Raw genomic sequence first — 24487 nt, forward strand, 5'->3', positions numbered from 1 at the left:
ATCCATGGATGATATATGCATTGCAAACACATAATAGACAGCATTTAGGTCATGTAATTGTAAAAGGTTATGCTACCCCTCCATCTCTCTCACACACCTTATTACCTAAACAAATACAATTATATAACATACACTGTGTGTGTGTGTGTGTGTGTGTGTACACACATGTATATACACTAATACAACTCATTATTTTAATCAAATACAAGCCAAACATACAGGAACACTGGAAATAAGTTGAGGCAAGATGACATTCCCAACACAATAAGAAATTCCAATGATTATGATAATTGTTTTTATTTTTGGTCTTTCTTTAGAATACAAAACAAGAACCAAAAGACACAAAAAATAACATTTACAAAACAGATTGTTTAACTGAGGTGACTGAGGCAACAGAGAAGAGCAAGTTTGAGACAGTGATATTGTCGGGTCTGGCTGGAACCTCGAGGTAAAACAGCGAGCAATGTAGCAGGTCTGGTATCTTACAAAATCTTTTGACTACAGAATGAGTGCCTTTCCTTCAGTAGTGCTAGTCACAAATCATGTAAAAAAAAAAAGTCAAACATTAGCAGTGATTTTGTAATGTAGTGCTTCAGACTTACCTAAAAAAGTAAGGAGAACATATTGATTGTTATGGCATGTAGGTCTAAAATTGTAATGTCCCACTGCATGGCACAACACCATTTTTAATGGTTTTCGATTTTGAATTATCTTTCTCACACGCAAACACAAGCTCACACAAAATTGTTCCTGCTCATCCACTCATTGAATGGGTGCAAATTATTTTAAACAACTTCCTCCTGCCAAGAATACTTCTGGCTAAAATAAGTAAACGGGTTTTTATCATCTATATGACCTAAAAGTGTTTCATGCAAGAAAAGGAGGGTGTTTTTCTTATAGACTCAAAGAAAAGCCCATGCTCTCTTCCTATTGAGTTTGACATGGCAGAAATAAAAAATAAAAAACTTTAATGATTCAAGTCCAAAGCACACAGGCGCCGCAGCGTGTCATGTAACGCGGGTCATGTGATAGCCCTAGCTAGCACACATAGGGGCATTCGATCACACAGAGGAAAGTCACTAGAAACACGTCGCCACCAAAACATTTCCCTGTGGTACAGCGCACCTGGCACACGCTCTCTTGCGCCGTGTGTCATGGTTTCCTGGTGGGTTTTAGGCACACAAACGTTAAAATATTCTCAACTTTTCAGCGCAAGGTGCAGTCACACGGCTCGTCAATGCCAGTTGGGCCAGGCAGTCAATCAATGATGCCGTTTGATGTGGTGGGGACGGAGGGACAGAGCAAAACAGATGAAAAGCTAATATTAGTGCAGCCCTGCTCCTCAGTGCTCAACAGGTGCACCAGGCTGCCTAGGCGTTTTTGATGCGGCTCGACACTCTCTGTGTGATCGTCCCCACAGGAAGCAGCGCGCTGCAGCTCGTCTGAGCGACCACACACAGTGCTGGACAACGAGATGACGTGAAGTGAAGCGGGGGGAATGGGGGGGGGGGGGGGGGGGGGGGCTCACCGGCACCGGTGTGGGTTGTACATAGAAAATAATGGGGGCGGCTGTTTTGCCCCGCGTCATATGCCTGCCACCGCCAATGTGTTTTTTGCACTGTTGGAATTGCCGTCAGTCAGAGGCACAAACTCAAAGTCCCATCTTTTTCCTAAAAATACAAACAAATGGCAAGACAAAATGCATACACTGCATCACTCAGAGAAAGAATCAAAACCTAGCGTCACTTATCAAAACACAAAGCAGTGAAAACAGCACAGTTTACTCTGCACTGGGTTGCGCAAGTTAACGTTTGTCGCGTGAAGAAAACTTTTCTTATCTTTTCTTTCACATTTAAGACATGTCATCAGTGAGTCAGCATTGCAGATTATTACTATTTCTTTTCTTTAGTTCCTTTGGATTTATGCATTTTGTTGATTTTGCATCGGTCACAGCAGGTAGCTTGAGCTAGCGTTATTTCATATATCTATATATACACATGCATTCAACATCATATGGATCCTCAAAAAAAAAAAAAAAAAAAAAACTAATCCAAACTCCCTTTTGACCACTTAATAATAAGAGTTTAAGCTATAAAAATCTGCAAGACAGTCCACAAAAAAGAAAATAAACACAAGAGTTTGCATGGAGATTTTGCCACTTGATGCGAGATATGCAGGTTATAGAGTGCTTGGGGATAGGGTGGAGCTTGGAGAATGGGCCTATTCTTCACCCCTGTTCCAAATGGGCCTCTTTCTATGTGGTTGGGATTCAGATTCACATTATGCTGGAAGAAGAGCAACTGGTTGCAGACACTGGCAGTGCAGGGCATCACCAAGAGTAGAAAACACTGGACTGTAGTGTGAATGCATATCTACCATCGTCTGACCTGGGGAGAGAAGAGATGGTGCATTGCATATGAAAGTCATTGAGCCATCCCTCCTGTAACACAGGTATGATTAATGGTATAGAACAGGGGTTTTCAAAATCTGAGACTGTGGGCCTCCCCTCAGACAAAGCTTGGTAAAAGGTGTAAGGTGTCCCCCCCCATTCCTATAGGATGTCATTATTATTTGCTCACATAGACACTCAACAATTGTGCCAAGATAGCCTGATATTGCTGTTTGGCATAGTACAGACTAAACCAAAATACAGTATATAGAAAGGTCTGTCTGAAGGCATTTATTTGTTTCTGACTCTGGGAAAGTGGGAAAAACAATAATGTTCCACAAAACGACTTTATCTCTTTAACCAAATCACACACAATTAGGCTATTGTGATCTCCATTTGATAAGTAGTGTAATAACCAATGTAATATTTTCCTTTGCATTCACGGAGCCTCCCCTGAAACTGTTTGGAGCCCTCGAGTCCTGGGGAGGCCCACCCCCCACTTTGAAAACCTCTGGTATGGAACATAGTTTAAATAATCCATAAAGTTAAGCCATCATTTATTATTGGCAGGTAAATTATTTGGGTCTACCAAGTACTAGTCTCGCTGGCCAGCCTCCTCTCCCTTCCGTCCGAGGAGTCTGGCGCCGCAGGTCTCCATAACTGGGATAAACCCTCCCCTGCTCTACTCTGCTCTCCCATTTGAGCGACTGTTTCGGTGGCAGCCGGATGTCCGCTCCCAGCTTATTACAAACTCTGTCATTGGCTCCGACCATGTCAATCAGAGTGGCTTCCGCTCCCCCCTCCCTGTGTGTCGCTGTAAATAGTGCCCTGCCGCCGCAGTGAAAACAACAACGCTAACTAGCTGCTAGCTAACATGTCTTAGCTAACGGCAGAAACCTACACGCTAGCTCGTTGCTACACGCTGAAAACGGCAAGTTGGATTGTTTGAAACTATTTTCCAAGGGCACTGCCGCGCCGCCCATCGCAATCCAACTATGGAGACCTGCGGCGCCAGACTCTTCGGACGGAAGGGAGAGGAGGCTGGCCAGCGAGACTAACCAAGTACCAACCCTTCGTAGGTGAGCCAAAATATGAATTATGGACAAAACTTCTCACACCATATGAAATTGATATGTCCCACCCTGCTATCAGTAGAACGTCATACTCACACTGCCCTCTGTTCACCACTGTGGGGGCACGTAGCTGTAGGTGGGCGTGCCGGGGGGCCGGTACGTGGGCATCGTGACCTGGTGGGGGTTGACGGCCCCTGGCGAATGAGTTGTCAACAACGTTCCTGCGAAGTACATGTATAGTGAAGAAATATGACACAATGAATGAATTTGCCAACAGAGGCTGGGGCCAAGATTCACTTCACTTGTACTACAAGCCAAACTTGAGGGGTTGTATCATAACCGGTCTGTGTTTGAAAGCATATTGAAAGCAATGGCTGCAGTGTCAGAGAAAAGTTAAGAGCCTTACAGCAAAGTTCAAAGATGCTAAAGACTCAAACAATGATGTGGTCGTGGTTGGATCACCTGCCCGTTTTACAGTGAACCTTTTATAAACCTACTTACATCTTTGTTATTGTTCCTTTGTGGGTCATGCGGGTCAGTTCAGGACTGTGACCAGTTCACACTGGAATCTGATATAGGCCACATTAAAAAAATTATGTGAACAGCCACACCAAAAAGGTTCTGAGCAACAAAATCTGAATTGAGCAGTAAGGTTTGTGGTGTGAACGTACCCTAAAAGGTCATTTCAGACCACAGGCGGAATGAAGAAACGTAAAAGAATTATGTGGCTATTAGTTGAAGAATTTTCATGTTCAAACCTTTCACACCAAGAGCGACACGAATAATCACACTCTAGACATTCCAAGCATTCCACCGAAAGTTAAAGGTCCATAAGGTAACTTGTGACAAGCAGCAGTGATGTGGTTAGTGGAACTGGAGAAGGCCGATGGCAGCAGGTAACCGTATCACACTGGCCAGTGGGTTCCCGGAACCCCTGGCCAGTGCGATACATGTACAATGCGATATATGCCTCCGCCTTGCCAAGCCCACTGTGGTGCGCCGCTCCCCAGGGAGAGGGGCCGGTGAGGTTGGTGCAGAGGCTCTCTCCCTGCTCGCCTGGATAGCTCTTCCCCAAGCGGTGTGCATTTGGAAAGCTGAGCGCCGGTTGGTTTGTCATTTGAGTGGGATAATAGATTTGTGCAATTTCAGACAATTATTCAGATTATTATTATTATAATTAATAATCAAACTAATCAGTTCATCCTTGAGTCCAAGTGGACGTTAGAGGCAAATTCAAAGAAATTCTGTCAAAGTGTTTCTGAGATATCGCGTTAACGAGCTTGAAAATGACGTTCGAGAGTTGACTATAGGCCCATTTCACAGCAACCGTTTTGAGGTGGTAAAGGGCCCTGGCACTCGGACAACTAAATGGAATGGAACCACCATTAATGGTATTGGTTACCCCTGCTGTACTTTCTGCTTTACCACCTCAAAAACGGTTGCTGTGAAATGGGTGTATTGAGTCGTAAGTCATCATGCCATTTTAACTATGTTAACGGTAAAAAATAATAATAATAACTAACTAACTAATTTGTCAAAAGATATTTGGCGAACAGTGTGGCTAACTAACATTGTCAGGGCATGACTCAGAAACATTATGAAATATCTTAAAAATGACAAAATACAATGGAGGGGGGCTTTAAGACTGCACAGGAAAGCGGAAACCGAAGCTCACCGGCTGACATGGCCATGGTGGTCCCAGCTACCATCCCCATGGCCATACTGTTTTGGCGGGGAGCCGACATGTGTGGGGCATACATGGCGGCCGGCATCCCATTGGGTTGGACCACCGTCGTGTGATGGATGACGTGAGGTGGGGCCGCATACAGAGGCTGTGTGTAGTAAGCGCCTTGCTGTTGTGAAGCTGTGAAGAGCGCCTGGAGCACAGAGAAACAGAACATAATACACAAACAAACAAGAGTGAATATGTGAATATGAAGAAAACAAACATGTGAATATGATGTGCAATATTCACATTAACAGATCTACAGAAGGCCACACATAATTATGTACAGAAAGAGTCTGGGCATGCGGATGTGCATTGTAACAAAACTATCCTAATATTCTATTTGCGCCGCGGAATGATCACTGTTTGGGTCAGAAAGTGCTGTTAAATGTGGAGTAATACAGCGTGCAGCATGAATAGGAATACGGATGATCTACGGTTGAGAAGATGTAGTGCCAAAGGAATGGGCTGGTTTTACGGCAAGGTAAAGCACTGAAAATGTTGTTAATATAGCACCGTACACTTAAAGTGATTTCGATTTGTTTAAATGGGCCTTCTTTTAGGTGGCTAAAATACATTTAGCTGCTGGCCCCACTCACAGCAGTACATTGATTTGCTTTTGGTTGCGTGGCCTCTTTCTACTTCTCCAAACCGGGACCGTGCCGGCATCTACTGGATCGATAAGTAGCATCAACCCCGGTATACGAGACGCACTTTTAATTTAAACTAGAATGATCGCACCGCAGGATATATGCCTTCGCCAACCAGGGAGCAGTCGACATCCATGTCTGTCCAGACTTTGACATTTGAGCAAAATGTGAAGAAATTCCGTGAAGGCTTTACTGAGGTACGGCGTTACCAAGCTTGAAAATGGCGTTCGTGAGGTCACAGTGACCTTGACCTTTGACCACCAAAATGTAATCAGTTCATCCTTGAGTCCAAGTAGACGTTTGAGACCAATGTGGCGAAATTCTGTCAAGGCCTTCCTGAGATATCGCGTTAACGAGCTATAAAATGGCGTTCGTGAGGTCACAGTGACCTTGAACTTTGACCACCAAAATGTAATCAGTTCATCCTGGAGTCCAAGTGGACGATTGAGGCAAATTTGATGAAATTCTGTCAAGGTGTTCCAGAGATATCGCGTTAACGATCATGAAACAAACAGTTGTGAGGTCAGAGTGACCTTGAACTTTAACCTTTGACCACCAAAACCTAATCACTTAACCCTCAAGTCCAAGTGGACGTTTGAGGCAAATGCAAAGAAATTCCCTCAAGGCATTCTTAAGATATCACATTAACGAGCTTGAAAATGGCATTCGAGAGGTCACAGTGACCTTGACCTTTGACCACCAAAATCTAATCAGTTCATCCATGAGTCCAAAGTCAACGTTTGAGCCAAATTTGTTAGAAATTCGCTCAAGGCGTTCCTGAGATATCGCATTAAAGAGCTGGGAAATGGCGTTCCTGAGGTCACAGTGACCATGAACTTTGACCTTTGACCACCAAACTCTAATCAGTTCATCCTTGAGTCCAAGTCGTCGTTTGAGGCAAATTTGATGAAATTCCGTCAAGGCATTCCTCAGACATCGCGTTAACAAACAACCCGAAACCATAATGCCTCCGGCCTGGCTATCGCTGGCGGTGGCATAAAAAGTGGAGCGTGTCTTATATACCGGTGAGACCTATACACAAGTGTAAAATGCAGAAAGAGGTTAGACATTTCCACATACCCTTCTATCAGCGTCATTACAGTTGGCGTGCTGGACAGTATTGCATTGTTGACATAGCGCTGTCAAAAAGTAGTAACAGCCTATAGTAGCAGCGCTAATAGGAGACCCCCCACAAAATAGACTCTATAGCGTCTTTATTCACCTTATGTAGCCACGCCCATTTGACCCAGTTGTGTGGTCGTGTCACAACTTCCGCTAAAAATAAAATAAAATAAAATGGCTGGCTCCTCCAATATCATCTAACTCTGAATTAACTAATAATTTGGCCAATTGTATGTAACATACCAAATAAAAGCAAACGGCAATGTCTAAGAATGCAATGCCATGTAACTGGCTCGTTAAGTCTCGCATTCCAGGGAATTACGTTAACGTCTGCGGGTCTTATAGACGTAAGTGGCTCGAGCGCTCGGAGGAGAGAAAACTATCTGAAGCTTTCTTTGTTGAAGTCCAGGTATGTTTTACAAGAAAGTGCTCGTCATTGTTGACGATAACGTTATCTGACCTGGCTAACAGTGGATACTCGCTTGCTTACTGTGTACCGAGCTCAAAGTACCGTAAATTCCGGACTATAAGCCGCACCTTTTTTCCCGTTTTTTTGCCTTTTTTGGCCCCTGCGGCTTATATAACGGTGCGGCTTATCTATGGATTTTTTCAAAAAAAAAAAAAAAATCTCTCTTTTTTAGCCCTCTTTCTAACTATAAAGCCACTTCTGTTTTAATTTCCTCTCTTGCCCTCTTTTCACCACACTGTATGACACTGTATGACACTGTATGACACTGTGTGCACTGTAAATAACAACACAGGTGGTGTTGTGTTATGTTGTTTTGTTGAAATGTTAATAAATGGGAGCATTACATATGGTAATTAAACATTAAAACACAATAAAAAAAAAAAAAAAAAAAAGAAAAATACCATTAAAACACCCGCGGCTTATAGTCCGGTGCGGCTTATATACAGTAAGAAAAAAATAGTCAACTTTGAAGGTGCGGCTTATACACCGGTGCGCCTTATAGTCCGGAATTTACGGTAGTACGCTACGTTCTTTATTTTACCCCTTCACTGTCCGCTCCAAAAACAACTCTTATTTTGCGCCATGACCGCCGGAAGTGTTAACAGGACCCGGAAGAATTTGGCCCACTGTAAGGTCTGAACATAAGGTGAATAGCGATGCGTCTTATTTACCGGGTTTTACGGTACCTCATACAATCCCACGTCAAATAATCTGAAACATGGATTACTATGGCCAGATACAATTAATCCATCATCTATGCTACAGCTCACCTGATGTAAACCCAGGAACCATTATGCAAGATGTAGCGTAGGACATAGGTAATGGTATCACACACCATTTATGATGTGGTGCAAGTGAACATACTGACCTGTGCGTAGGGGTTCTGTTGGGGGTAGGTGCTCCTGACAGAGTACACAGCAGCAGGGTAGGGGCTGGGGTAAGTGAACATACTGACCTGTGCGTAGGGGTTCTGTTGGGGGTAGGTGCTCCTGACAGAGTACACGGCAGCAGGGTAGGGGCTGGGGTAAGGGCTGGGTGAGGTGGAGTACGGCGGGACAGTCCCCGTGGTGGGGGAACAGGACATTTTGAAAGGAGTGCCTGGAGCGTAGCCTGGGGCGGGCGGGAAACATTTCAGGTTAGTGCTGCACATATCAAATGTACCATAAATCACACTTATATTAGCCTTCTATTACAAATCAGGTAGCAGCCAGTCAGTTCTGGGGGCTCTCGCTACATTTGAATCCTAAAATAAAGCTGATAATATACAATTTGATTCTTTAAACGTCTGACCCTTTCAAAGTACATCACAAACTGTACATCACAAACTGCAACTCGACAGCGCTGCATTGAGTGCCAATGACGTCGAACGACGTCAAATCAAATAGTAACGTAGAGTGCCAATGACGTCTAAAGATGGCAAATGCGTTTTTTGACGGTGGGACGTGGATCAAAGCCTCATGCATCTCCCGTAAAAATATTGGAGCTATTGAAGGTGTATAACCTATTTTACGGACCCATTAGGTGGCGACAGTGCTCTCCAGATTAGAGAAAGTTGAGGAAAAACAGCAGAAAAAGCCGTGATGAAAGAGAAACCGATGCATGAGCCAGAGCGGCACAGATTGCTCTGGCTGGAGCTAACGTTAGCTGCGAACAGCAGCCAATCCGCTCCCACAACTGAGCCCCTGTGTCTCTGCTGCGATAGTTTCTCCACACGATTAGCCGCCAGAAAAGAAAACCAAAGCCATTTGGTGTCGTGCTGGGAGCCGGCGCACAAGGCGGAGCGCTCCGGAAATAGACTCTGGGTGCAGCGCACTTTGAAACGCGCAGCAGAAAGCCTAGAATCGGACGCAGCTTCATCCCAGCTCACAACCGAAACCCCAGAAACGCAGACGAACTCAGCGAGCCCGATCCAGACTCCCCCGACGAGCGGCCTTCATCCGAACGTGGATCCGCAGGCAGCAGAGCCTGCCATAGCAGGCAGCAGAGACTCGCCTGACACACGCAGCAGAGCGAGCAGAGCCACCAGAGACACTCCCACGGAGGAGGAGTTTGGAGTTGAGGGGGGTGGGGGTGCTGTTTTATTGAAGGAAATTACTGTTCAGATGTTTCAGGTCAGAAAATATTAGCTTCAGAGTCAGTGATTTGCTTGAAATGCTTCATTTCACAAAAGGCTCATTATCTCAGCTTCTAGATGGAAACATCTGTTTTTGGTGAAATCAACCTATCTTCTCCGGCTGATAACTAAAGAACGGAAAATGATATCAATAAACTTTTTTTTGCTGATGATAGAAGAGAGTCTCATCGTTCTTTGGGCGTGTTCGGTGTTTACATAGTAATATCACACAATATTCTGTGGGCCTCGAGAAATCACTGAAAACGCTCTGAAACTCTGGCACTGGGAGCATCCGTTTTCCAAAAGTGGCTGGCACTCAATGAGTTAATCCAGAACCTTACTTCTGGGAACTTTTGTGAGGTAAAAAACTGGTCCATTGGAATGAATGGAGATGTCGCAACTCTTCTCATATACATGGCTCTGGTCCACCTCTGACAGGATGGATATGATGCAGGTGGATTATATCTTTACTGTATAATTAAATCAGGTAGCAGCCAGTCAGTGTTGTCTCCCTCTGACAGGATGGATATGATGCAGGTGGATTATATCTTTACTGTATAAATTAAATCAGGTAGCAGCCAGTCAGTGTTGTGTCCCTCTGACAGGATGGATATGATGCAGGTGGATTATATATTTACTGTATAATTAAATCAGGTAGCAGCCAGTCAGTGTTGTGTCCCTCTGACAGGATGGATATGATGCAGGTGGATTATATCTTTACTGTATAATTAAATCAGGTAGCAGCCAGTCAGTGTTGTGTCCCTCTGACAGGATGGATATGATGCAGGTGGATTATATCTTTACTGTATAATTAAATCAGGTAGCAGCCAGTCAGTGTTGTCTCCCTCTGACAGGATGGATATGATGCAGGTGGATTATATATTTACTGTATAATTAAATCAGGTAGCAGCCAGTCAGTGTTGTGTCCCTCTGACAGGATGGATATGATGCAGGTGGATTATATCTTTACTGTATAATTAAATCAGGTAGCAGCCAGTCAGTGTTGTGTCCCTCTGACAGGATGGATATGATGCAGGTGGATTATATCTTTACTGTATAATTAAATCAGGTAGCAGCCAGTCAGTGTTGTCTCCCTCTGACAGGATGGATATGATGCAGGTGGATTATATCTTTACTGTATAATTAAATCAGGTAGCAGCCAGTCAGTGTTGTCTCCCTCTGACAGGATGGATATGATGCAGGTGGATTATATCTTCTTTACTGTATAATTAAATCAGGTAGCAGCCAGTCAGTGTTGTGTCCCTCTGACAGGATGGATATGATGCAGGTGGATTATATCTTTACTGTATAATTAAATCAGGTAGCAGCCAGTCAGTGTTGTCTCCCTCTGACAGGATGGATATGATGCAGGTGGATTATATATTTACTGTATAATTAAATCAGGTAGCAGCCAGTCAGTGTTGTGTCCCTCTGACAGGATGGATATGATGCAGGTGGATTATATATTTACTGTATAATTAAATCAGGTAGCAGCCAGTCAGTGTTGTGTCCCTCTGACAGGATGGATATGATGCAGGTGGATTATATCTTTACTGTATAATTAAATCAGGTAGCAGCCAGTCAGTGTTGTCTCCCTCTGACAGGATGGATATGATGCAGGTGGATTATATCTTCTTTACTGTATAATTAAATCAGGTAGCAGCCAGTCAGTGTTGTCTCCCTCTGACAGGATGGATATGATGCAGGTGGATTATATCTTTACTGTATAATTAAATCAGGTAGCAGCCAGTCAGTGTTGTGTCCCTCTGACAGGATGGATATGATGCAGGTGGATTATATCTTTACTGTATAAATTAAATCAGGTAGCAGCCAGTCAGTGTTGTGTCCCTCTGACAGGATGGATATGATGCAGGTGGATTATATCTTTACTGTATAATTAAATCAGGTAGCAGCCAGTCATTGTTGTCTCCCTCTGACAGGATGGATATGATGCAGGTGGATTATATATTTACTGTATAATTAAATCAGGTAGCAGCCAGTCAGTGTTGTCTCCCTCTGACAGGATGGATATGATGCAGGTGGATTATATATTTACTGTATAATTAAATCAGGTAGCAGCCAGTCAGTGTTGTGTCCCTCTGACAGGATGGATATGATGCAGGTGGATTATATATTTACTGTATAATTAAATCAGGTAGCAGCCAGTCAGTGTTGTGTCCCTCTGACAGGATGGATATGATGCAGGTGGATTATATCTTTACTGTATAATTAAATCAGGTAGCAGCCAGTCAGTGTTGTCTCCCTCTGACAGGATGGATATGATGCAGGTGGATTATATCTTCTTTACTGTATAATTAAATCAGGTAGCAGCCAGTCAGTGTTGTCTCCCTCTGACAGGATGGATATGATGCAGGTGGATTATATCTTTACTGTATAATTAAATCAGGTAGCAGCCAGTCAGTGTTGTCTCCCTCTGACAGGATGGATATGATGCAGGTGGATTATATCTTTACTGTATAATTAAATCAGGTAGCAGCCAGTCAGTGTTGTCTCCCTCTGACAGGATGGATATGATGCAGGTGGATTATATCTTTACTGTATAATTAAATCAGGTAGCAGCCAGTCAGTGTTGTCTCCCTCTGACAGGATGGATATGATGCAGGTGGATTATATCTTTACTGTATAATTAAATCAGGTAGCAGCCAGTCAGTGTTGTCTCCCTCTGGCAAGTCTACTACCTGCTCCCTCGACCCCCTCCCCACCCCCCTGACCAAGGCCTGCCTCCCCGCCCTCATCCCCCACCTCACTGCCCTTTTCAATCAGTCACTCTCCCAAGGTCACGTCCCCTCTGTCTACAAACTCGCCGCTGTCACCCCCATCCTCAAAAAACCCACCCTCGACCCTGCTAACCTCTCCAATTACCGCCCCATCTCCAACCTACCATTCCTCTCCAAAACCCTCGAGCGCATCGTCTCCACCCAACTTCACTCCCACCTTCACTCCCACAACCTCTACGAACCCCTACAGTCTGGCTTCCGTCCCCACCACAGCACCGAAACCGCCCTCTCCAAAGTCATCAATGACCTCCTCACCTCCGCTGACTCTGGTGCCCTCAGCATCCTAGTTCTACTCGATCTGAGCGCAGCCTTTGATACTGTGAACCACTCCATCCTCCTCCAAAGGCTGCGCCAACTGGGTGTTGAGGGCACCGCACTGGACTGGCTCACCTCATACCTCACCGACAGACAACAATTCATCTCCCTCTCCGGTCATTCCTCCACCCTCTCCTCTGTTTTGCAGGGGGTCCCCCAGGGCTCAGTCCTCGGCCCCCTGCTCTTCCTCTGTTACATACTCCCCCTTGGTCACATCATCCGTCAATTCAACCTGGACTTCCACTGCTACGCGGACGACACTCAGCTCTACATCACCACCAAATCCCTCCAGAACCCACCCCTCACCCACATCGAAAACTGCATATCCGCAATAAAAACCTGGCTAACCCACAACTTCCTCCAACTCAACAGCGACAAAACTGAACTCCTCCTCATTGGCACCAAATCCACCCTCAATAAAACCGGACCCATCACCCTCACCATTGACGACTCCATCATCACTCCCTCCCCCCTGGCACGCAACCTTGGTTTCATCCTGGACCCCACCCTCTCCTTCGATCCCCATGTCAGCTCCGTTGTTAAAACCTCATATTTTCATCTCCGCAACATCGCTAAAATCAGACACTGCCTCTCCCCCCCTGCTGCTCAATCCCTCATCCATGCCTTCATCTCCTCCCGCCTTGATTATTGCAACTCCCTCCTCACTGGCATCACCTCCCGTTCCCTCCATAGACTCCAGATGGTACAAAACTCAGCTGCTCGCCTGCTCACTCACACCCGGTCCCGCGATCACATCACCCCTGTCCTCCACTCTCTCCACTGGCTCCCCGTTAAGCAACGCATTGACTTCAAATTACTCCTCCTCACCTTCAAAGCCCTTCACAGCCTAGCCCCCCCCTACCTGACTGACCTCCTCATCCCCCATCGCCCCTCCCGTACACTCCGATCCTCTTCTACTGCCACCCTCACCATCCCCCCATCCAGACTCAAAACCTTCGGCGACCGTGCTTTCTCCCGCGCTGCACCCCGACTTTGGAACTCCCTCCCCCAGACCGTCCGAGACTCTCCCTCACTCCCCACTTTCAAAACCCGACTCAAAACCTACCTGTTCTCCCAAGCCTACAACCTCCCCTACCCCTGACCACCTCCTCCAAACCATAGCTCCAAACCATCACCCTCCCCCCCCATCCCCCCCCCTCTTCCTCCCTCCTGTTATCTTCCTCCCCTCTGCTTCTCCATACTACCTGCCCTGAACCGCCACTGTCATCTGTATCTGTTCCCTGTAACTGTTGCCTGTTACTTGTATCTGTTGCCTGTTTTGTTCCCTGTTGCTTGTCTCTTGTTCTCTGTTAAGCGTCTTTGGGTCTGGAAAAGCGCTATATAAAATAAATGAATTATTATTATTATTATTATATGATGCAGGTGGATTATATCTTTACTGTATAATTAAATCAGGTAGCAGCCAGTCAGTGTTGTGTCCCTCTGACAGGATGGATATGATGCAGGTGGATTATATCTTTACTGTATAATTAAATCAGGTAGCAGCCAGTCAGTGTTGTCTCCCTCTGGCAGGATGGATATGATGCAGGTGGATTATATCTTTACTGTATAATTAAATCAGGTAGCAGCCAGTCAGTGTTGTCTCCCTCTGACAGGATGGATATGATGCAGGTGGATTATATATTTACTGTATAATTAAATCAGGTAGCAGCCAGTCAGTGTTGTCTCCCTCTGACAGGATGGATATGATGCAGGTGGATTATATATTTACTGTATAATTAAATCAGGTAGCAGCCAGTCAGTGTTGTCTCCCTCTGACAGGATGGATATGATGCAGGTGGATTATATATTTACTGTATAATTAAATCAGGTAGCAGCCAGTCAGTGTTGTCTCCCTCTGACAGGATGGATATGATGCAGGTGGATTATATATTTACTGTATAATTAAATCAGGTAGCAGCCAGTCAGTGTTGTCTCCCTCTGACAGGATGGATATGATGCAGGTGGATTATATCTTTACTGTATAATTAAATCAGGTAGCAGCCAGTCAGTGTTGTGTCCCTCTGACAGGATGGATGTGATGCAGGTGGATTACATCTTTACTGTATAATTGATCAATACTACACTGGAAAGCAAGAGTGACTGTGCATTTGGAGTCAGTGCTGAGGGGATGCCAGGTAGGGTAGGGTAGCAGGGTTTTTCCTGGCTTGGAATGGGCCTTTTGGGGGTGACTACGCACAACAGTAAGTTAGTGTATAGTCAGGGTTCTCCTGAATACAGATATAACAGTGGTTCTCAGAAATGATGGAGCAATGTGTTTTCACGGCACCCCAATCTTCAGACAGCCATTTCAATGTACAAATGTAAGACTTAAAATTCTCTAAATTGGTACAGTAAAAATGCTTGATTTTTTGGTTGGTGTGTAGTCAGAGTTGTCCTGATAGCTCAATAAATCAGTCATTGTCTTAACTTAAGGAGCAATGTGTTTTTACGGCACCTTAGTCTTGCTTGCCAGACTATCTCCGTTTCACATGTACCAGTGCAGGAGAGAGTCTGGCTCCTTTTACCCTGGTCTAGCGGGGAAAAAGGCTCTGTTATCTTTACAACCATCCAGTGGAAGTACCAAGCAGGCATGCTTTATTGCACAATCCAAATCTTTGTCAAAAGTGCACAGAAGCAGTTTGGGGGAGGGGAGGACATTTGCATGCAGGCACAGAAGTTTGAACGCGGACAGAGCAAATGTAAGCGTGAGCAGGGGATTTTTGAGTGTGAGTGCAGTAACTTCATCCAAGCAGAAAATGTTTGTGTGAGCGTACAGTTTGAGGACAAGCAGAGCTAATTTAAACACTGTTGGGGATATTTGAGTCCAAGGGTCCAAAATCTGAAATCGATCAATCATGCTCTCAAATTGCTTGAACGACCTCTTGCATTTAGATACTGCAAATCCTTCCATAGCGGACAGGAAAGGTGGGGAGAGAGAGAGAGAGAGGAGATGACATGCAGCAAAGGACCATGAGTCGGATTCAAACCCGGGTCAGCCAGGCAAAGGACTCAAGCTGTGTTCACACCGAGATATTTATTAAAGGACTAAAGCTGTGTTCACACCGAGATATTTATTAAAGGACTAAAGCTGTGTTCACACCGAGATAAAGGACTTAAAGGACGGCTTTTCCGTGGGGGATATGAATATATATTAAATCTCACGCCCCTAAGGTTTTCGAATCCGTTGAAATTTTTGAAATTGGAGCTTCACTCCCAGAGATATCAAGCATCTCTCACATATTTTTTGGGCCAGCCGACGCGTTTCGCGTCATCTGGCCCAAGTCCGCCTTGCGGAAGTCGTGCACCTATGAACTACAACTGTTGTGAGCCATGGTCCTGCCTCTAGAGGTCCTCCACGCCCCTTCAGAGGTCTGAAGAAAAACAAAAAGGCAGCCATCTTTTTCGACCACCTAGCCTGCTGTACTAGCTAGGTTAGCTTTCCATAGCTCCTTGCAAAGAGACGATTTTCTCGGGAACGTAAGCACGGACAGACACGTGACTGGCGGCATTGGAAAGCTCGTCAAATTTTACATCTAGTAGTAGGTGGGTTGAAGTAACGAAATCAACGCTGAGCAATGTACCCGTTTTTACACATTTTTACAGAAAATAGTTACATCATCAGATGCGCGTAACTCCTACGAAAATGCCTTAAAATGCATGAATTTTTTTTTATGAAGACATCTCCCGACATATATACTTCAGTTTAAATTTGGTGCAATTTGGAGGCAATTTATTTTCGATTTATTTTCGATTTATTTCTTCTTCTCTCCATGTATTATTGTCGAAGCCTTCTTCTTCTTCTTCTTTGAGTTTTATGGCGGTTGGCAAACATATATGTGCATTACCGCCACCTACTGGAGTTTGATATCAGCCAAACGCCTGAGGGGTGGGCATGGAAACGAAGGCCACGCAAGCCCAGTGCATTGTGGGAAATGTAGTATTTCGAGTCCCCGCACCCGCACCTCCCCCCCACCCCCCACCCCCCCACACAGAGTGGATTTCTGGTGATATCTCAGGCTGTAAACAACCAATTTCAAAAATTTCAACGGATTTGAAAACCTTAGGGGCGTGAGATTTAATATATATTCATATCCCCCACGGAAAAGCCGGCCTTTAAGCTGTGTTCACACAGAGATATTTATTTTTCGCTCTGTCGCTTGATTCAACCCTTTGGAATCGCTCTGTCGCTCTGTTTAAATCGCTCATCAACAGGCACACGAATTGACGGACATGTGTGGGCTATAACGTTACGCAATGTCATGCTGTTTGTCCACTATGAGCCACCGTAGATGTTTACAAGCTAAGCCTATCAGCGTGCTCCTAATGCGAGCTCCATACCGGTAGTACAGACTTCACTTCATGTCAGCTGTCAGCCTGTCAATGCGGTTTGTTGCCACACAATAAACCAGTGGTTTGTTCCAAGCCAGTGGGATCCTTGACTCGCTCTCACACGGCAGCCAATCAGCGTTGAACAGCGAGCAACTGATGCCAGCGTATTTTCGTTTGAGTTGGGATATTTCATCTGCGGCGACGAGCATATTTTCTCCCTATCGCTCTGTCTCTGTCGCTTGGACGCCCAGCGATTTTTCTCCCGGGCGAATATACGCTCAATCGCTCGTTTACATTGACTTTGTATGTAAACTCGATGCCAGTGAAAAACTTTAATAGGTCGGTGTGAACGCAGCTTAAGCCTTGGTGGTCCGCGTTCTACCAGGTGAGCCACCGCGTTGTAGGGCTGTCACTTTTTATTCGAAATTCAAATTTAACTTCGAATGTGGGGGAGGGGGGGCATGTTCGAATGTAATTGACATGTTCGAATTATTAATTTTTTTTAATAAAAAAACAACAAAAAAAACATTGTTTTCTAACTTAGCATCGATGCTAGCGGGACTTACCCAGCTATCGTCATTGCCTGCTTACTGCTGCTTGCTGGTAATGTTAATCCCATGTCAGAAAAAGTCTCCAGATTTGTCGCGTTAGTCTCTTCTGAGAAAGATCCAGGAGGGTCTGAAAGGTTGTCTCGAGTTGGATGCAGCCAAGTTTGTGAGGCAGTGTTGTGACTGTGAGCGTCCAAGCTAACACAGCAGCGGAGAGGAGCTGACTGACTGGACCATGAGGACAGCTGAGGATTTTTTTTTAATATTTTATATTATATTCTATATATTTATACGATGTAACCGGCAGGCGCGGACTGCATAATCGGGCACGTCGGGCCGATGCCCGGTGGCCTGGCCTGCAAAACATTTTTTTTAAATTAATTAACCAAAATTAACCAATGTTCGAATATATTCGAACATTTTGCGTGCAATTAAAGTTCGTTCGAACTTTATTTTGGGAAAAAGTGACAGCTCTACCGCGTTGTTGTTGTCGTTTCACAACGGCGGAGGCTTTTGAGAGCGACTGGCAGGAAGACGAAAGGGATTTCCCTTCGCTCCGACTGAAGTGGTCAGAGCCCATAGCAAAGCTTATCCTCACAGCCTGCTTCTACTAGGTGACTCAGACTAAGAACACCCAACATTTGAGATAGGAAGTCATTTCAAGGTATACATGTGGGACTTTAACTTTGAAATTCTCTAAATGATGAATGATGCTTGATTTTGAGTTAGTCAGGGTTATCCTGAAATATACAGTATCACGCCTTTGGAGGGTGGCTAAAACCACTGTGGGGGGGGGGATTCCTCTATGCATGAAAAACACTGTGGTAGTTAAGGCTGTAGAGTACTGTAGATAATCTACATACGGTACCAGTCAAAACTTTGAACACACCTTCCCATTCACTTAAATGAGAAAGTGTATCCAAACGTTTGACTAGTACTGTATAATGTAGCAATATGAAAACACCATCATATTGAATCTGGGCTTGTGAAAAATCACTCAACTGAGATGAACAGGTTGTAGAGAAATAGCTTCAGCTTGATTCACAGTATGTTGGAACACATGTTGATGACACAGCTGTGCTATGTCGAAATCCTAGCTGTAGCATTGCTAAACATCGATTTAAAGTTATAATCCGGAAGATTTTCATCTAAATAAATGTCTGTAAAGTCACTATATATCATCAACTGAGTTAACACAATGGTGATTGAGCCTATGGCCCATTGATGAAAGCCCTTACATCTCTCTATTGCAACATTTATGAACTTCCGTCTTCCGGCCCAAAACAAACAAACAAAAAAAGATATCACAAGCGGCACAGTTATTTATGTGTTTCCCATCACCCAGCAGTGATTGGTCCACCAGAGAGGGTAGGTGGAGTAGGAAGTAGGAACAAGTTGCTGTTGTTTCCGCGTTATGGATCCCACTGGAGATTTGGGCAGAACACACCCTGCGCCCGCCTAGAGAGACAGGTCTGTGTGGGGACGTCCACAAACTGTTATACGGCTGGCGCGTGGGTGGGGTAAAACCCCCCATATATCTCAATGAACTGACGGTGCTGCGGCTCTACACTACAGGATTGGGGATTCTAGAGCAGGTACATAGACTGTCTGTTCAGATGTGCATTTACTGCGGGGGTTAAATCCCCGATCGTGTCTGCCTGGGCTGGGCTAGCAGCTAAATGCTACCTGTGAAGAATGGGGGATTTACCCCACCCTGACCACGCCCCCAGCCAGCTACCCCAGCTTTATGACGAGACATCGCCTCAACCTATGCAGCAGAGCAGTCAAGCGCCGGGATTGGGCAGGAGCGAGCCTTTTGTTCCAATTTGACAGCTGAAATCGCGCACACACACACTCTGCGCCCAGCCGCCCACGTGTCATAGCGATCTCCAGTGGGATCCATAATGACGCACCACTGAGTAGGGCTGTCACTTTTTCCCAAAATAAAGTTCGAACAAATTTTAATTGCCCACAAAATGTTCGAATATATTCAAAGTTTTTTGGTTAATTTTCTTCTTTCTTTTTTTTTGCAGGCCAGGCCAAGCCAGGCCACCGGGCATCGGCCCGACGTGCCCGATTATGCAGTCCGCGCCTGCTGGTTACATCGTATAAATATATATTGCTGGTGCCTGCTGGTTACATCGTATAAATATATATAATATAATATAATATAAAAGAGTTCACATATGCGACACTGTTTGGATCTCACCTGCAATTACTGCTCATGGCCATAGGTGTTGTCAGGGACAACAAAAGTGAAATCTTCCAGAGTATAACTTTTAAGTCAGTCTATACTGCTACAGTGCTAAATAATGAATACAGGCAGACTTTCAGAAAAGCTATCTTGTTTTTCTGTTATTTTTTCTGTTTTGGGGAGATTATGAGAGAATGAACAATACGAGAGAGCATTTTGCTTTCAATTTTCAATTTGAAATAACTGACAGCACTTGACACTAGTAGATATTGTATTGTCTCTTCCATGTTTTTGGTGAGTGGTGATAATTCTGTGGAGTCATTTCTTTCTAGTTTGGTGATCCTTTGTGTTAGCTCTTTTGTTGTAAATATCATTATTCAAGCCAAAGCTGGGACCCTCCTTACCGGTGGGGAAGGCTGGGTTTGCCCCGGTGTAGACGTTGGGACTGTATACCTGGGGACCTGCTGCGTAGCTAAAAGGGAATCCGGCTTCCAGGACAAAAACAAACAAGACAACACACAAAACACAACATGAAATAACTGGCTACAAATCTCCTTGTAATTAGGATATTTGCTTACATCATTACACACTGACAGATGTGAACATTACCTGGGTAGCCCATACCCTTAGTATTGGCATAGGGGACCCCTGGTGATGCAGGGTTGTACACAGGATTCATTATGGCAGCTTACTCACAGAGGCTGCAATCAAAAGAACATAGAAACATTGAATTCAATTAGCAGTCAGGCTGAGAAACATTGAATCCAATTAGCAGTCAGGCTGAGAGAGGTGTTTTTCATTGACATTTTTTAAGAGTGTGGGGCATCCGGGTAGTGCAGTGGTAGATTCCCTGCCTACTAGTGCCTACCAACATGAGGGTCGCAAGTTCGTGCCCCCGTGTGACCTCCGGCTTGGTCGGGCATCCATACAGGCACAATAGACCCTTCTCAAGAAGCAGGGTAAACACAGGTACAAGCAAAACACTAATGAGGGTTTCCACATTGAAATCATGGAAGTTTGAAGTTGAACCCCTCATTAGTGTTTTGCTTGCACCTGTGTTTACCCTGCCTTTTCGACACAAAATGGCCCCCGTGAAAAGGGTCTATTAGAGTGTCTACGGGTGGGAAGCCGGATTAAGGGTATGTGTTCTGGTCACTGCACTAGCGCCTCCTCTGGTCAGTCGGGGCGTCTGTTTGGGGGTTTGGGTAGTCTCACTGGCCAGCCTGGGAGGCTGGCCAGCGAGACTAGGGGTTGGGGAACTGGGATCCTGTGATCCTCCCATGCGCTATGTCCTGCTGGTGAAACTCCTCGCTATCAGGTGAAAAGAAGCAGTTGGGGACTGCACAACATGTATCAGGACGCATGTGCTAGTCTACGGCTCTCCCCAGATCCAGAGAGGGGGGTGGAACAATGACCGGGACACCCTAACAGGTAATTGGCCAAGTACAATTGGGGAGAGTTTTTGGATGTATTGGGTAGTAAAGAGCATCAGGGTCAATCCAAAGCAGATAGCTCCACCCATGAAGGCAGACTTACAGACAAACTCGTCGGCCCAACAAAAACACTACATTTGCCTCTGTACCAGGGTAAGAATTCCCCCAGTAATATAAGAGCCATCGGTGCACAGCAGCGCACACATCAACAACACTCCAGGTTGAGTGATGACGTGACGTGGAAGCCTATGCGACACTGTGTGTAGTTCTGGAATAGGTTAGCATGAGCTTTTTACTTCTAGGGCTCGCATTTACACTTCAAAACTAGGGCTGGGTTCAAATTTCAAGAATCGATTCGATTCCGATTCACAAGGTTCCGAATCCATTAAGATACTGAATCCATTCATCTCGATTAGATTCGATCCGATTCGATTAATTTCAATATCGATTTGGTTAGTGATACCATAGACATGTTTTTTTAGCTGTAACCTGAATTACATGAGTAATTATACATACATCCAGTTATGTAACACAGGAGTTCCCAACCTTTTTTGCGCCAAGGACCGGTAGATACATGGGAAAAAAAGTTGCGGAACGGTTTTAGTTACACATATATTTACCCACCAGGTGATGACAAAGGGTAAATAACAGCCTTTTCATCTGTCAATAAAGACACTTTCACAATTATGCACAGTGATTTGATTTCAGGCTATATAATTTCTAAAAGTAGATATTAATGATCAAACATTTCCATTTATGTAGCCTACAGTATTTATGTTTTTGTTTCAACTACAAACATAAATAAACGTCAATTTGAAACTATGTTTCAACTACCACACACAGCCTATAATATTATAGCCTATGTTTATTAAAATTAAAATAAAAAACGATCTTTGGACATATGAATCTATATCAAAGGATTAAAATAAAAATCGATAAAAAATCGGAGAATCGTTTTTTTTAACCCAGCCCTATTCAAAACTCATGAAAGTGGTCCTCATGTGTGAAGATTATCTCGCTGAACACAGGTTCACGTTTGAATACAGTAAACTTGCGTTGCCCACAGACCTTATTTGAAGCATCGCGCCAAAAACCCATTCAAAAATCCATAGGATTATAGGGGATTATAGGATAGGCAAAAACAGTGAAGAACCCGGAAGTCCGGGACTTCCACGTTCCAACTACAAAAATACGTCATCCCTGCGGTACTCTATTTGGATGGTAGTCAAGAATACACCTCTCTAGCCCCATAACGTGACGCTGCTACTGTACTCCGAGATATTCTCGTACAGCAGTCAGCGTCACACAGCGTTCGATTCGTCAATGGGTGGGAAACGCTGTTAAAAAAGCTCTCCTACCCGTATCCGACCTCCGATTGCAGATCCGAAGATATGATAGTAACCCTAGTGAAGCCAGTAATTTGACCGGCACTGTTAAAATGATACTGCTACGTGAAACAACCGTTTAAAAGCAGTCTTTCCACAGCCTGTGCCGTATTGAGGACAGGAGAAGCTTCCTAGTGCCGAGTGCCGACAGGAACCTTGGGAGTTTGAGTATTTCATGACATGTTTTGCTTCTCCGTGTGACTGCATGTGTTGTTTGCTCGCCGCGTGCAAGCGGTGCACCATGATAGTGAGATCAAACACACCCTGCTGTAAATTCAGCGCAGGCTGTGGAAAGACTGCTTCTAAACGGTGGTTTCACGCAGCAGTATCATTTTAACAGCGCCGGTCAAATTACTGGCTTCACTAGGCGGACTATCATAATCTTCGGATCTGCAATCGGAGGTCGGATACGGGTAGGAGAGCTTTTTGAACAGCGTTTCCCACCCATTGACGAATCGAACGCTCGTACAGTAGCAGCGTCACGTTATGGGGCTAACACCTCTCCAAAGAGCATGACCTGTGGGATGTCTGGGACGACACATTCCATTCTCTTTATGAAAAGAACATCATGCCACAGTCCATTCTAAAATCTGTCAATTTAATGCTGCCTTGCTTATACGCAAAATTGCACACCCGGTACATGACTTTAAGAGCTTTACAAATCCTTAGGATCTTGTTTTCAATAGACCCATTTCATGGGGGCCATTTTGTGCCGAAAAGACAGGGTAAACACAGGTGCAAGCAAAACACTAATGAGGGTTTCCAAATTCCAATGATTGGAAGTTGGAAACCCTCATTAGTGTTTTGCTTGCACCTGTGTTTACCCTGTCTTTTCGGCACAAAATGGCCCCCATGAAATGGGTCTATCCGGCATACAGTCATTAGGACGAATCAGTGACGTCACTCACAACCACCCAGAAATGCGGAACCCCACGGCCTCTCAAAAACTATAGCGTTACATCAGATCGCTTATATTTTGACATCCTGAGAGAGAAGTGAGAGCAGAAGTAGCTCAAGAGTTTGTTGTCATATATGCATGTCGTGTTAAAGTTGTGTGAACTGTCGTAGTTTTTAAAATGTAAACAGCGTCTAGAGTCAGACACTCAAGCTCATGCTCCATAGGGTCCCATTGCCGTTTCCACCCAGTGACGCGGTTTGTTTACCAAAATGCTGCTCGGCTGATCGTACGCTCGTATACACAAATCAATATTTATTTCAATAACAAATAATTGGATACGGTAATATGATTAAGTTACAACGTATACAAATGTGTGTACCCCGTTTATCGACGATAACCAAGGCCATATTGAAATGAAATATATTTTTTCATGGCCTTTGGCGTGGTTCACTCGATTCAAGAGAACGGTAACGTATCGGGGTTCTGTAAACGCGAACTATTTAGCTTAGGTAGCTTGCAAACGTGTTTAGCGTTAGCTGCCTGTTCCAGCTGCTGCTGTAACCTGGGTTCCGATGTACAAACAGAGTACGATCCCGCTATATATCTCCGACTGACTGCTTTAACCACTTGATTGGGGTGACGTTAGGTAGCAGACAGACGGGGGCAGCTTGTCAACAGGCCGCACACAGTGACACAGGTAGCCAGCAGCTCTGCTCTGCAGTAACGTCTGTCCCACACCAAAACAACACACACATTTATCTTAATCTAACTAATCCTCCAATGTCACTTACTGTTAACTCTTTTGGCCGTCTGTAGGTCTCCTCCTTCTCTCCTTGATGTAAAATTAATTTAAGCTAGCTGGTGTTTTGCTTCCAGTAGATGCTTTACTGAACTCTTTGAGCAACCCGCGTCACTTCCGTTTGTCACGTGGTCGGCCAGTAAAAAAATAAAAATAAATAAATATACCATACAAACTGACTTCTGCTGTAAGAGCTCATTATGAACTCCGTCCTTGCAGGCAATACAATATATTAGACATAGA

The 24487-nt window shown here is 44.6% G+C and overlaps 1 protein-coding gene across 2 annotated transcripts; it reads right to left on the reverse strand.

Annotated features, from left to right (window-relative positions):
- Nucleotides 1-284: 284 nt before the first annotated feature.
- Nucleotides 285-24333, reverse strand: fam168b (family with sequence similarity 168 member B). Of its 2 annotated transcripts, none has more exons than XM_083651965.1 (7): nt 24237-24333; nt 20339-20430; nt 20134-20217; nt 8385-8539; nt 5138-5339; nt 3559-3683; nt 285-2387 (listed from the first exon to the last, which is right to left on the reverse strand). In XM_083651965.1, the coding sequence occupies exons 2-6, from the start codon at nt 20406-20408 to the stop codon at nt 3571-3573; spliced, it is 624 nt and encodes a 207-aa protein (XP_083508091.1). In that variant the 5' UTR covers nt 20409-20430; nt 24237-24333; the 3' UTR covers nt 285-2387; nt 3559-3570. The 2 variants fall into 2 exon arrangements, with proteins under 2 accessions (XP_083508091.1, XP_083508092.1); XM_083651966.1 differs by having other exon boundaries at nt 3531-3683.
- Nucleotides 24334-24487: the final 154 nt, after the last annotated feature.

Source organism: Poromitra crassiceps (genome assembly GCF_964638095.1).
Source record: "Poromitra crassiceps genome assembly, chromosome: 2".
Classification (NCBI taxonomy): Eukaryota; Metazoa; Chordata; class Actinopteri; order Beryciformes; family Melamphaidae; genus Poromitra; species Poromitra crassiceps.